Genomic DNA, 14,290 nt, shown 5'->3' with positions numbered 1-14,290 from the left:
AAACCTGTTCCTGAGCTCTATTTCTCCTTCACTGGCCCGTCTTTTCCTCTGCCTGATTCTCTTAGTCACATGCTTCCACTATCCACTTTCCTTACCCAGCAGTATCCCCTCAGAGTTCTTTGGTCCTGCTTCCATCTGCAAGTCTGAGCTTTTCCCTTCAGCATCCTCATGTCTTTGCTCCATCATCCGCTTGAATCCCCTTCTAAACTCAACCAGAGTCTCCACCTGCATCTCCAATCCTCAGATCTTCTCTTCCATCAGCTCTATCAGGCAGCACTTCATGCAGATGAAATTATTTTCAGGTACCCCCTCCAGGATCATGTACCTGCCACAGCTTCCACATCCAGTCATCTTCATTGTGTCTTCCACTGCTTGGGTCACTACCGCTGCTGCCTCTGTGTCTGTTGTAGCCTTCTCACCTAAGTCCTGTTCGTCTGGGGGAAACAAAACAAACCAAAACACTACCACCCACAGCAACACAAACCCCCAATGAGCACCAAAACACTGCCAGAACACCACACACTCCCTTCACTAGCTTGTCTGTTCCTTTGCCTGGCTCTTATTGTGTCTTCCCCCCAAACTCCCCTGTTTACAGGTTTCAGAGTAGCAGCCCTGTTAGTCTGTATTCGCAAAAAGAAAAGGAGTACTAGTGGCACCTTAGAGACTAACCAATTCATCGGATGAAGTGAGCTGTAGCTCACGAAAGCTTATGCTCAAATAAATCGGTTAGTCTCTAAGGTCCTACTAGTACTCCTTCCCCTGTTTACAGCTCTGTTTGTTGGCCTCTGTACCGCTGCCTTAATCTACACCTGTGCCTCTACTTTGAGCCATACCATACTACTCACTTCTGTAAAGTGCTTTGAGGTCCTCAGAGAAATGCAAAGCACAAATTTCACCATGAATTAAGGGAGAATTTGAATCAGCAATAGATCCTGACTCATTCCATTCTATCTACTCAGTACTGTAATGTGCTCTTACAACTAAAAGATTAATTCTAATGGAATGGGAAAAGCTCTTTCCGAGACACATTTCAGTGGAGTAAATAATTCTTGCAAGTATAGCTGAGGCTCCAGATCTGCAATTTGACCACCACTGTACATGCATGGAGCCCCCTTGATTTCAATGGATTCCTCATATGTGTATATTTGCATGCCTGAAGCCTAAATATGAAAAATTCAAGTCTGTAAGGTGAAACAAGCAATCACCTTAATGAATAACTTCTCTTTGGTGAAGTGTAGGCAGGAGGAGAATGAGGCTATCAAAATCCTCCCTACACCATTTGGGGATTACTGCTGCTACTCTGTTTCACTTAGGATATATGTATTTATTACTTTCCCTAGTCATGAGACTTCTGTGTCTCATATATTTGTCTCTCGCCCCGATCTGTAACTCAATTGCCCATACCTCTGGTTGTTGTCTGTCTATACGTGGGTGGAGGTTGTCTTCACTCTTTTTAAAATTGTGTTGCCAATCCCAAACATAAAAAATCATGAGTCATGCCCCCTCCAAAATCATGAGATTGGTTTAAAATTCATCCAATTTTAAAAAAATTCTGAACAGAATTTTTTTTTAGGTGACTTCTGCATTTTGAGCTATTAGAAATCTCTTGAATCACATTTTTAGGCCTATCTGCAGAATCATGAGGCCTAAAAAACCCCTTACTTTTTAAAAACGAAAACTGAGATTCTCACATTACCAAATGCATCCAAGAGCTGGAGCTTTACTCAACACACCAAAGACTGGGAGAGCTGGCCACATAGCTTTTATTGCTATTTGTATTGTGGTAAGGCATTAACTGCATAGGGCCCGACTGTGCTAGGCACTGTACAAAGACGACAACAACAAAATCCCCCAAAGCTCCCGATCTAAGTCTGGCCAGTTTCCCCTCTTCTGTCACTGTGTGTTTGTCTTGCAGTCTGCCGGGGGCGGGGGGGTTGAGCTGTGACTCGAGCTAATAAGGCTGGACTCTGGTCCCATCCATGTGCGTGTGTGAGCTGAGCTCTCTTTTTAGTAAACACCCGGGTGAGTGGAAAGCAGCCCTAGTTACCACGGCAAGGAAATCTGCGGGCAGGAAGCCAGCAGAGTTCCCCATTCCTCCTGCAGCATGCAGGACACACACCTTTTCTTGTCGACCCGCAGAGTGTGAGAGCGTGTGTGTAAGTGTGTGTGGGGGGTGGCCGGGACAAGCGCTTCTGGAGCTGCAGAACCTTTTCCCCCTTCGCCCAGGCGGGCTGGGCGGGTTCTGCAGAGGGGACGAGCTGATTGCGCGGGCGGTAGGACCCCGCAGGCATCGCCGAGGCCAGGCAGCGGCTCCCCCAGCCTGTGGGTGTGAGCGAGCGAGCGAGAGGCGGAGAGGAGGCGAGCGCAGGCTGGCGGAGCCGGGAGCGGCGGCTGCAGCAGGGCCAGCCTGAAGCGGGCTGGCTGGGGCAGCGGCAGGCGGCTCGGGGCCCGGCCGCCCGCTTCTGCTCCCGGAGCGGCCACAGCCAGGCCAGCCCCGCGCCGGGCGGGCAGCGCAGGCCGGGGTCCGGCCGGCCGGCGCGCTCCATGGGCTGACTCCCCGCGAGAGGGGGCGGAGGAGCGGCCGGGCACGGCGAGCGGGAGGCTGCGCTAGCCCGGTTAGGCCCTAGCGCCGGAGGAGAACCCGCCCGCGGCCAAGCCCCCCGTCGCCGCCTCTCTGCGGGGGCTGCTCCCCGCCGCAGGCGTGTAAGTGCCCCGCTCCCCGGGCGCGCGGGGCGGCGGGAGGAAGCGCCGGGGCCTGCTCCGCCGGGGCTGGGGGGCGCATCGCGCCGGGGGCTGGGGGGCGCGTCCCGCCGCCGCCCCCCCCCCCGGCGCGCCCAGCCGCCGCCCCCCCCCCCGGCGCGCCCAGCGACCCGCCTAGCGACCCGCCTGGGCCTCGGCGGGGCGGGGGGTGGCGCGCTGCAGCGTGCGGCGGCGGCGGCGCCCCCCCGGCCGGGGTTAGCCTGCAGGGAGGAGAAGCGGCTGGGGGCTGGCCCCTCTCTGACTTACTCCCTTTCTTCGCTCTGCCGGGGGTCTGGGCGTCGCTAAGAGGAAGGGGCCGGCCCGCCGGCGGGCCGGGAATCAGTACGTGCGAGTGTCGGTGAGTGAAGCGTCCGGGGTCTCTCACCGGCGGAGCCAGCTCTGGGGTGGATCCAGCCTGGGATCTCCTTCCTCGAGCCTCCCCCATCCTCCAGTGCCTGGGTAGGAGCGAGGTTGGATCTTTCTTCGAGCCTTGCTCGTTGGAGCCCTTCGGTTTTCACAAGCCTCTCTGTGTGCGCCGGCGGATATTGCCATGCTTTGAAGGCTGTTGACGGCTCATACTAGGTTTCTAAGTCTCCCCAAAAGTTATGACTCAATGTAGGGTAGAACTGTAATCAATATAATCGAGGTGGTTTCCCCCCCCCCCCCCCGCCCCCTTCCAACTTCTGTAATGACTAAATTGTTCCTTGGAGACTTCTAGCACCTTCACTTCACTTCAGCTTCATTGAAAAACACTCCGTGTGTATGTGGGTGTTTCCTTAACGTGACCGGTGTATTTTGGATTTGTTTATCATAACCAATGTGAAGATGCATTAGAAGTTTTGATTTGGTGCCATTGGTACTCATGTGGTTACAGCCTTTTTACATGTTTTGCTTAGGTGAAGTGTTAACTGTATTTATTTCCCTTTTCCAATATACAAGAAGCAAATACGTGAATTGATTTGTTTGTCTTTACATCATGACATGAACATACGTTTTAAAATGCAGTTTTTAAGGGGAGTTGCTGGATTAAGTATACTATAATATTTTTTTACAAGTGAAAAATATGTGTTGTGTGGCTACTAGATTTTATGTAGTTATTAATTTCATAGTGACAGCCAGGATATTTACCATGACAGTAGTATTTGTGGATGTAAAGACTTTGCCACTACCTTTTACTTTTTGAATATGTGGGCTTTTGTTGTTTTGCAAATATTGTACACAAATTCTTGAAAGTATGCAGTCACTAATTAAAAGAAGTGTCCCAATTTATTATGTGGTACCAAGAACTCTAGCATTCAGTTGTTAATAATATTTGATAGAAGTAATTTAGTTGAGAATTAAATGGACCTATGACTTGTTTTATCTTTACAAAGGTTGGGGCAAACCATTTGTTTACAAATGTGTTCCCTCTGATTCCATTGTACAGTCTCCTGACTCTATATGCTCATATAATTTAAAACTTGTACAAGAATTTTATAAACTGGCTTGTTTCTCACTTGAAGGGCATATAAAAATGTAGGGTTCAGGAGAAGCTGTCCCCTTTCTGCAGCCACACTCAGTTTTACCCTGCTTAGAGTTTGTCCACACTACAACCAGAACCAGAGATAGGAGAGCTAAACTTGGGTAGCCCTCTCCTCCCCCCCCCCCATCTTGAACAGATGTATCTGTTGGTTCTTAGACCATTAAAGACATGAGAAATGTAAGCATTGCAAATTGCAGTTTGGAAGTCTAGATTAAGTTTATGGAGTCACAGAAAATGGGACGTGTGGTACAGTTTTCTTTTGCTCTCAGCTTGTGCTTCTACTGTAGCTTGCAATATCTGGAAAAGCTTTTCTAAGCCTTATCATAAGCTCCATGTATAATTATGACAAAATACCTGTTTTGACATGAAGAAAAGGAGTACTTGTGGCACCTTAGAGACTAACCAATTTATTTGAGCATAAGCTTTCTTGAGCTATATGCATCCGATGAAGTGAGCTACAGCTCACTTCAAAGCTTATGCTCAAATAAATTGGTTAGTCTCTAAGGTGCCACAAGTACTCCTTTTCTTTTTGCAAATACAGACTAACACGGCTGTTACTCTGAAATCTGTTTTGACATGGTGGTGTCTTAAGTGGAACATCTTCTAGACTAATAAGAAAAGGAGTACTTGTGGCACCTTAGAGACTAACCAATTTATTTGAGCATGAGCTTTCGTGAGCTGTAGCTCACTTCATCGGATGTATACCGTGGAAACTGCAGCAGACTTTATATACACACAGAGAATATGAAACAATACCTCCTCCCACCCCACTGTCCTGCTGGTAATAGCTTATCTAAAGTGATCATCAAGTTGGGCCATTTCCAGCACAAATCCAGGTTCTCTCACCCCCCCCACCCCCCTCCCAAAAACCACACACACAAACTCACTATCCCGCTGGAGCTATTGCCAGCGGGATAGTGAGTTTGTGTGTGTGGTTTTTGGGAGGGGGGTGGGGGGGTGAGAGAACCTGGATTTGTGCTGGAAATGGCCCAACTTGATTGTCATGCACATTGTGTGGAGAGTTGTCACTTTGGATGGGCTATCACCAGCAGGAGAGTGAATTTGTGTGTGGGGGGGTGGAGGGCGAGAAAACCTGGATTTGTGCTGGAAATGGCCCACCTGATGATCACTTTAGATAAGCTATTACCAGCAGGACAGTGGGGTGGGAGGAGGTATTGTTTCATATTCTCTGTGTGTATATAAAGTCTGCTGCAGTTTCCACGGTATGCATCCGATGAAGTGAGCTGTAGCTCACGAAAGCTCATGCTCAAATAAATTGGTTAGTCTCTAAGGTGCCACAAGTACTCCTTTTCTTTTTGCGAATACAGACTAACACGGCTGTTACTCTGAAACCTTCTAGACTAATGGAGAACATCAGTAATCACACATAATTGGTGGCCCACAACAGGATTTTCAAAATTAAGCTGAGATATAAAGGTGGTTGTTCATTTTCTGCTTTCTTGAAAATTAGTCATTAGGATTTGATGGCTGTGGGTCGGCTTCTACCTCCCCACACCTGCAGTTGGTATCGAGCCTGTGAACACAGTGGAATTAATGGTTCTTCTCGTTGAAATGATGGTGGAATTTGTGGGGCTCTAACATACAAGTCAAGATAGAGATAAAAGGGTGAGGCTGGAGGATCTGTTACTGCTTGGGTTGACCTGTTGTATGAATTTAGATGGAATAAATGGGGCAAAGGTGTTAACACAACCTAGTCAGTGTCCAACATTAAACAGTATTAAGCGAGGTCCAGGGTTTGATATACAGAGACCTCAGCCTGCTTAGCACCATGGCAAACACACCATTAAAAATCCTTTTAACCTTTTAATTAAGATGAATAAAAGAACGAAAAACAGTTTCAGACTGTAACAGCAGCACCAGCAACAACAGCTCCAGCTCATCTGGACAAATTTCTTCTCTTTTACCCAAAAGGACAGTTACTACAATCTTTGAGACCACCCAAGAGACTGCCAAACAAGGGGTGGGTTTTTTCTTTCTAAAACTTTCTCCAGCTAAAGGGAACACGGGATATTGTTAAAATGAAAGCCTGATACTTTACCTTTCAAATCCTTTCACTGAGGATAGGGCACTGCCTACAGAGTCTGCTGCTTCTGCAGTTGTTACTGCAGAGTGCTGGTATTTCCCTCAACTCTGTTACCAAGATCCCAGCATGTTCCCCCTGAGCATGGCCTGGCTCCACAGATTGTGCAGGAAATGAAGACAAAATAAAATCTCTTCCTGAGCAGGAGAGCGCTCTCTGTAAGAGGAGAACAGGTACATCTCTTAATTTTGTATGGGGCTCCTACAACAGGAAAGGGGCACATTTGAAAGACAGTAAAAGAGAGCACCCTGATTAGGCAACTTCCTGTCTTAACAGGTTTCAGAGTAACAGCCGTGTTAGTCTGTATTCGCAAAAAGAAAAGGAGTACTTGTGGCACCTTAGAGACTAACTAATTTATTTGAGCATAAGCTTTCGTGAGCTACAGCTCACTTCATCGGATGCATCCGATGAAGTGAGCTGTAGCTCACGAAAGCTTATGCTCAAATAAATTAGTTAGTCTCTAAGGTGCCACAAGTACTCCTTTTCTTTTTTCCTGTCTTAAGAGGCTGCCCCAAATATATTGAGTATAGTTCTGCTCTACCTTCTATTGGAAGATTAGTTTGGGTGGTCCCTTAAGACAGCTTTCATTATGCTAGTACATAAGGAGATGATGTATCTTTCTAAAATTAATAGCGTACTGAATTTTCACAACTTAATTTTATGCACGTACTTATCAACTGTTCCCTATATTGGCAGAATAGTCAGCAGTGAGACACAAGGTATTATTTATATAAATAATTATTTATTTTAATCTGTCTGAATGATGAGTACAGGTGGTCTTTTGATACTGAATAAGGTGTCATAGAAACAAATCTTTTTTTAAAAAAAGAGAGAGAAAGGAAGAATTGTTCATCTGCAGCTCCTGCTGTCACTCAGTCACATGCAGATACAGGCTCTAAAAGCAGCCCATAGTCACCTCAAATGACATCTATTCACTGGGAACCATTCCTAAAGTTACTTAATGAGCCTTATGATCATCCATTTTTTCAGCGTGTGCAAAAGGCATACCTTTCATTTGTCCATATTCACTAATGCATAGATCCCCCCCAGGAGAGCTGACTGCCTCTTCCTATGTGAGATCTTTGTGCTACCATTGTGTCTTTAAAAATAAACACCCTCCTCTCTCTCTCTCTCTGTTGAATTGCATTAGATATAATTTGGATGTGCAATTAAAATTGCACCAGGTATAGTGAGGTTATGCTAGATACAGCTTTATGTCCAACTGCACTAAGACATCCCACCTTCCCGTGTTATGAATTGAAGATATTTTAAATGAGTTTGCTCTCACTAACACACACACCAGCATAGCTGAATAAAGAATATAAGGCCCGACTCTGGCCTCTTCTGCATGCTGGCATGAAGGGTATTATGGGCCTCTTAATTCTTTGTGCCATACTGCCACTTCAGTGCACAGAGCCACTATGTTATTTCTCCCTCTCCCCAAAGAGGCTGAGAGGGAGCAAGGGTGTGCCTGGCAGTGTGTAATTACCCTCTCCAACATGCTGGTCTATGTTGTACTTCATGCTGCCACTCCCTCCCTGGAACAGGAGGCAGAATGACTCCCAAATCATGACAGGTTTCAGAGTAACAGCCGTGTTAGTCTGTATTCGCAAAAAGAAAAGGAGGACTTGTGGCACCTTAGAGACTAACCAATTTATTAGAGCATAAGCTTTCGTGAGCTACAGCTCACTTCCTCAGATGCATATCGTGGAAACTGCAGCAGGCTTTATATATACACAGAGAATATGAAACAATACCTATTCCCACCCCACTGTCCTGCTGGTAATAGCTTATCTAAAGTGATTTCCAGCACAAATCCAGGTTTTCTCACCCTCCACCCCCCCACACAAATTCACTCTCCTGCTGGTGATAGCCCATCCAAAGTGACAACTCTTTACACAATGTGCATGACAATCAAGCTGGGCTATTTCCTGCATAAATCCAGGTTCTCACATCCCCCCCCACCCCCATACACACACAAACTCACTCTCCTGCTGGTAATAGCTCATCCAAACTGACCACTCTTCAAGTTAAAATCCAAGTTAAACCAGAACATCTGGGGGGGGGAGGGGGAGGAAAAAACAAGAGGAAACAGGCTACCTTGCATAATGACTTAGCCACTCCAAGTCTCTATTTAAGCCTAAATTAATAGTATCCAATTTGCAAATGAATTCCAATTCAGCAGTTTCTCGCTGGAGTCTGGATTTGAAGTTTTTTTGTTTTAAGATAGCGACCTTCATGTCTGTGATCGCGTGACCAGAGAGATTGAAGTGTTCTCCGACTGGTTTATGAATGTTATAATTCTTGACATCTGATTTGTGTCCATTTATTCTTTTACGTAGAGACTGTCCAGTTTGACCAATGTACATGGCAGAGGGGCATTGCTGGCACATGATGGCATATATCACATTGGTGGATGTGCAGGTGAACGAGCCTCTGATAGTGTGGCTGATGTTATTAGGCCCTGTGATGGTGTCCCCTGAATAGATATGTGGGCACAGTTGGCAACGGGCTTTGTTGCAAGGATAAGTTCCTGGGTTAGTGGTTCTGTTGTGTGGTATGTGGTTGTTGGTGAGTATTTGCTTCAGGTTGCGGGGCTGTCTGTAGGCAAGGACTGGCCTGTCTCCCAAGATTTGTGAGAGTGTTGGGTCATCCTTTAGGATAGGTTGTAGATCCTTAATAATGCGTTGGAGGGGTTTTAGTTGGGGGCTGAAGGTGACGGCTAGTGGCGTTCTGTTATTTTCTTTGTTAGGCCTGTCCTGTAGTAGGTAACTTCTGGGAACTCTTCTGGCTCTATCAATCTGTTTCTTTACTTCTGCAGGTGGGTATTGTAGTTGTAAGAAAGCTTGACAGAGATCTTGTAGGTGTTTGTCTCTGTCTGAGGGGTTGGAGCAAATGCAGTTGTATCGCAGAGCTTGGCTGTAGACGATGGATCGTGTGGTGTGGTCAGGGTGAAAGCTGGAGGCATGCAGGTAGGAATAGCGGTCAGTAGGTTTCCGGTATAGGGTGGTGTTTATGTGACCATTGTTTATTAGCACTGTAGTGTCCAGGAAGTGGATCTCTTGTGTGGACTGGACCAGGCTGAGGTTGGTGGTGGGATGGAAATTGTTGAAATCATGGTGGAATTCCTCAAGGGCTTCTTTTCCATGGGTCCAGATGATGAAGATGTCATCAATATAGCGCAAGTAGAGTAGGGGCTTTAGGGGACGAGAGCTGAGGAAGCGTTGTTCTAAATCAGCCATAAAAATGTTGGCATACTGTGGGGCCATGCGGGTACCCATAGCAGTGCCGCTGATCTGAAGGTATACATTGTCCCCAAATGTGAAGTAGTTATGGGTAAGGACAAAGTCACAAAGTTCAGCCACCAGGTTAGCCGTGACATTATCGGGGATAGTGTTCTTGACGGCTTGTAGTCCATCTTTGTGTGGAATGTTGGTGTAGAGGGCTTCTACATCCATAGTGGCCAGGATGGTGTTATCAGGAAGATCACCGATGGATTGTAGTTTCCTCAGGAAGTCAGTGGTGTCTCGAAGGTAGCTGGGAGTGCTGGTAGCGTAGGGCCTGAGGAGGGAGTCTACATAGCCAGACAATCCTGCTGTCAGGGTGCCAATGCCTGAGATGATGGGGCGCCCAGGATTTCCAGGTTTATGGATCTTGGGTAGTAGATAGAATATCCCAGGTCGGGGTTCCAGGGGTGTGTCTGTGCGGATTTGATCTTGTGCTTTTTCAGGAAGTTTCTTGAGCAAATGCTGTAGTTGCTTTTGGTAACTCTCAGTGGGATCAGAGGGTAATGGCTTGTAGAAACTCGTGTTGGAGAGCTGCCGAGCAGCCTCTTGTTCATATTCCGACCTATTCATGACGACAACAGCACCTCCTTTGTCAGCCTTTTTGATTATGATGTCAGAGTTGTTTCTGAGGCTGTGGATGGCATTGCGTTCCGCATGGCTGAGGTTATGGGGCAAGTGATGCTGCTTTTCCACAATTTCAGCCCGTGCACGTCGGCGGAAGCACTCTATGTAGAAGTCCAGTCTGCTGTTTCGACCTTCAGGAGGAGTCCACCTAGGGCTATTTCAGGGGTAGCGGAATAAGATGCTGCTACTAACCCTGCGCAAATTGACAATCAAGCCCATAATAAATAAGGTGGTGCTATGCAAATATATAGGTTTGTGATTCCAGATGGATATGGCATCACCCAGCCTGAAATTCCAGAAACCTTTTTGTCATTGTTTTTTATTTCTTCTAATCGGGGGATTAGCCTTCCTACTAATTAGTTATTTTGCTTTTAACTTTCTCTTTCACCAAGTGACTGTGGAAAAGGGGTTGGCTGCTTATTTCCATTGTTTTAAATTCAGTGCGTGGGTATGATGTACAGTACCCTAACCTGTTGTGGCATAGTGTTATACCAATAAGTAATGTGTGTTAACTTTCACACAGCAATTCCATTTTCAGACTGTAGCTGTGATAATCATAGGGATTTTATTCAACACTTTGCAGATAACTCCGTATTTGAGAGAAGGCTTTAAATGAGGTCTGTTCTCCCATTGATGCCTTGGTGTAACTGTCAGTAGGTGTGTGGGAATAACAGCCCTTATTGTTTGTCCAGTCTTATCTTAGCTGCATGTCAAAAGGTGCTTGTCCTAAGATACCTTCTTGGTGAAACTCATCTCCATTTTGTGACATATAATTCTTCTGTACTTGTCTGTGATGTCAAGAAATTCCTACATGTCTGTTCCAGGATCAGATTTTTGTATTCCCCCCTCTCCCCCGGCAGGCAAATCTCAGGCTCGTTTCTTAGAGCTGATAATTATAAGAAGTGAGAAATGGCAGATTACTAACTTGGAAAAACAGTGAATTTATTTATTTATTTGAAAAATACAGGGTGTAACTTCTAAAGATATAGAACTCTGATAACTGGTGAAAGTTCACAGAAATACAAACAGGGACCTGACCTCCTTTCTCTCACAACTCATCCCACTCAAAGTTGCACAGTTTATATTTACAGTGATTGATATAAGTCAGTTTTAACTTCATTAGACAGAAGCTCTGGCTGGCTCAGAGTACTGGCAATGAAATATGGAACCTCCCATCTCTATCAGATGTTCAGTCGTAGTCCAGGTTCATAATGGCAAGAGGTTGTTACAATCAGTGATCGCATCAGTGGATAACATGAAATTAGTTGACCTTAGTCCAGTTCCTAATGGACTGCTATCCCCATCATGACTGCTATGTTTGTTGCCAATCCAAGTAGAGATGTCATGGACTGAATAGGCATAAAGATGTGATCCCTTCAGAAGAGGAGTGAATAACAGCCCTTATTGTTTGTCCAGTCTTATCTTAGCCAGTGCACTGAGTTCAGTAGCAGAAGGATGTGTGTCTAGTTGCTGGGGATGGGGTGTGAGGGGGTGTTATTTTAATATCTTCACCATTATCTGGAATTTGGCATAAATTACATTTTAATGATACTCCCCTGTTATACTGAACTAGGTAAAGTTGCAGATACCTCTGAGGACTTATAAAAAGAAACCTGAAGAAATTGGCAGTGTGGGCAGAAAATAAGGAACAAAATCAGATTCAGTTTGGAAGATAATACAAGGTTATAGTTCTGGAAAGAAGGATTTTCAGTGAGGGAGCGAAACTTGGAAAACAGACCTCCTGGTGATAGTGGAGAGCAAACAGAGAACTATAATAGCCAGGAAGACCAAGGAACACAGTTTGGGGCTGCATAAGCAGAGGCCTCAAGCAACAAGAGCAAGGGGATGTAGGGGCTGATTTATGACAAGAGAAAATTAAATGATTTTACCCAAGATACCATATGCTCATTTAAGAGGGAGTTGAATTGCTTAGAGAGGTCAGTGAGAGTAATGGGATGAGTTTAACAGGTAAAACTGAAGTGGAATATTAGGAAAATCTTCCTGACGTTGAGATGCATTAGGTTGTAGAAGTTTCCCAAAGGAAGTGCGGGAAGCTTCCACACTGAGGGATATAAAAACTAGACTGGATAAAATTACTGTTGGGGAGTACTTTTTATTGGTGGGGAGACGGAAGAGACCTGGATTAAGACTTGCAGTCCGTGTCTAATGTAGGGTTTTGTACTGACATTGCTGTTCTATCTGTTGAGTGACTAGGTAGAACTTCCTCAGACATTCACTTTGGCATCCCCATTCTTCCCCCAAATAAAAATACTTCTGAAGAACAAATCCCTCATTTGGACTTTGTAATCAAAACAGCAATATATAAGCTACCTTCTGTTGTGTTCCTTACTGCACATATGTGAAATGCTGCAAAACATTGTTTGTTTTTTTTAATTTCTAGAAATAGCTGAAAGAGAGAGGAAAGAAGCCCTTTCCGTGGCCCCTTCTGCTGGAATCCAGAAATAACAGTGGGGTGATCTTTTGGCATAAACTGTTTTTTCAAGAGACATTCCTGCCATTATGAATGAAGTAGCAATAGTGAAGGAAGGATGGCTTCACAAGCGAGGTAAGTGTCTTTTCCTTCCCATTTAAAGGAACACTGTCCGTTTGGGTCAACCAACAAATTGGCTTGGTCTCACCTTTAACAACATACCTTTAAATAGCTCTTCCTTATTTTTCTCTCTTAAAATCTGACCCTTCCTAATACTAAATATACATAGGAAAGGTGTATGACTTTCCATGAGGCATGCAAGACTCTGTGAAATGTGTGTATTATGTTTTTCTCAGAAAACTCAGTGTCTTCACTGTTTGGTTTGAAAATTACGCTAATAGAAAAAAAGAGGCTCCTTAAAATAGAGACTTGAAAGTTGGACTATTGCAATGGTGGGACAATTTATTTTGTCTCTATGGTATCATTTTAAATGGGGATAACATATCTGTAGCTGTTCTATCTGTGAGCATGTATCACCAGAAAATATAATTCTCAAGATGAATCTTCACGTGGACAGCAAGGGATACAATGATTATTAGCTATGCTGTGATCCCACTGTGATCCCATGTAGATTTGCTAGTGAATGCACTGTTTGGTTGATTTGTTTTTTTTAAAAAACCCTTTCACTCTTTGTACCCAAGACATGAGCAGTAGCATTAATTTTGCACACTCCATGTACATCTGTTTTAACACTGGTAAAATAAAACTTTAATAAAGTCCTTCTGTATGAGAGGTGGGGCAGAGAAAGCTGAAATATAACTGACACAGTAATTGCATGTCCCTCTATCCTGTTGCATTACGAGACATTCCCCCACTCCCTCAAGGTCTTGCTAAGAGTAAGTGAAATTTTATTGTATGATTTTTTTTCCTTAGGAACAGTGTTGTTATGCTATCAGGTATTTGGCTTACCTGTTTCTTTGTACTGTACTATTGCTTCCTGGAAAGGAGAGAACATCATTAGGTGCTTTTCATAATCTCATCATTTGTTGTAGACAACAACAGATTTTGTATCTTCCAGATTTTGTATCCTCCAGCTTGCTGCTTCTGCAGACTCAGGATTTTTCTGGAAAGTTTGCAACAGCAAAGTAATATAACCTGAAGGTGCAAAGGTACAGAATAATTTTTGGGGGAAGAAGATGGCATTCCTTATCATAACCTTGATAAAGGTTAAAGATTCTTCTGCAAGAATAAAATTGATAAAATCCATGTTGTTAAAATAAAAGGGCAATTATTTTTTCTAAAATCTGTTATAGCCTTTAGTTTTCCATTCTCGTCTGATGATTGGTCAGGAGACTTTGACATGGCCATATGAAAGCACTATAATTTTTTATTCAGTTTTGTTTCAAACAGCATTTATGCACGTAAATGTCCCCTCTCTAGAGCTTAGAGAAATGTATAACATCTTAATTCATGTCACTGGATAGTTCTGAAGAATCTAAACTATCTTTTGCAATAAATATGTTTGAGAGAGACATTTTGACTGGGTAAAACAAGCCAAGGAAAAGAATTGCTTACATTTTATTTTC

General features: G+C 44.5%; 1 protein-coding gene and 2 long non-coding RNA genes across 7 annotated transcripts in view; 1 reads left to right on the top strand and 2 right to left on the bottom strand.

Moving 5' to 3' along the window:
- Positions 1–3,268, bottom strand: LOC140913431 (uncharacterized). The gene is made up of 2 exons (XR_012159586.2): positions 3,007–3,268; positions 1–434 (listed from the first exon to the last, which is right to left on the bottom strand). It is a non-coding gene; the product is annotated as an uncharacterized LOC140913431 (long non-coding RNA).
- The window catches only part of AKT1 (AKT serine/threonine kinase 1), a 115,406-nt gene continuing 103,431 nt past the window's right edge, over positions 2,316–14,290 (top strand). For 3 of the 5 annotated variants that reach the window (XM_073349807.1, XM_073349805.1, XM_073349811.2), the window contains exons 1-2: positions 2,318–2,703; positions 12,675–12,839. In XM_073349807.1, the coding sequence (XP_073205908.1) occupies positions 12,794–12,839 (46 nt within the window). In that variant the 5' untranslated portion in view covers positions 2,318–2,703; positions 12,675–12,793. Of the gene's footprint in view, positions 2,704–3,078; positions 3,098–12,674; positions 12,840–14,290 lie in introns of those variants that run through there. The other 2 variants (XM_073349809.1, XM_073349806.2) reach the window with 2 other exon arrangements.
- The window catches only part of LOC140913430 (uncharacterized), a 38,611-nt gene continuing 37,899 nt past the window's right edge, over positions 13,579–14,290 (bottom strand). Inside the window, exon 4 of the long non-coding RNA XR_012159585.2 lies at positions 13,579–13,859. This is a non-coding gene — a long non-coding RNA (uncharacterized LOC140913430). The remainder of the gene's footprint in view (positions 13,860–14,290) is intronic.

Source organism: Lepidochelys kempii, chromosome 6 (genome assembly GCF_965140285.1).
Source record: "Lepidochelys kempii isolate rLepKem1 chromosome 6, rLepKem1.hap1, whole genome shotgun sequence".
Classification (NCBI taxonomy): Eukaryota; Metazoa; Chordata; order Testudines; family Cheloniidae; genus Lepidochelys; species Lepidochelys kempii.
Note: the sequence above shows the minus strand (reverse complement) of the source record. Positions and strands in the feature narration are given on the sequence as shown.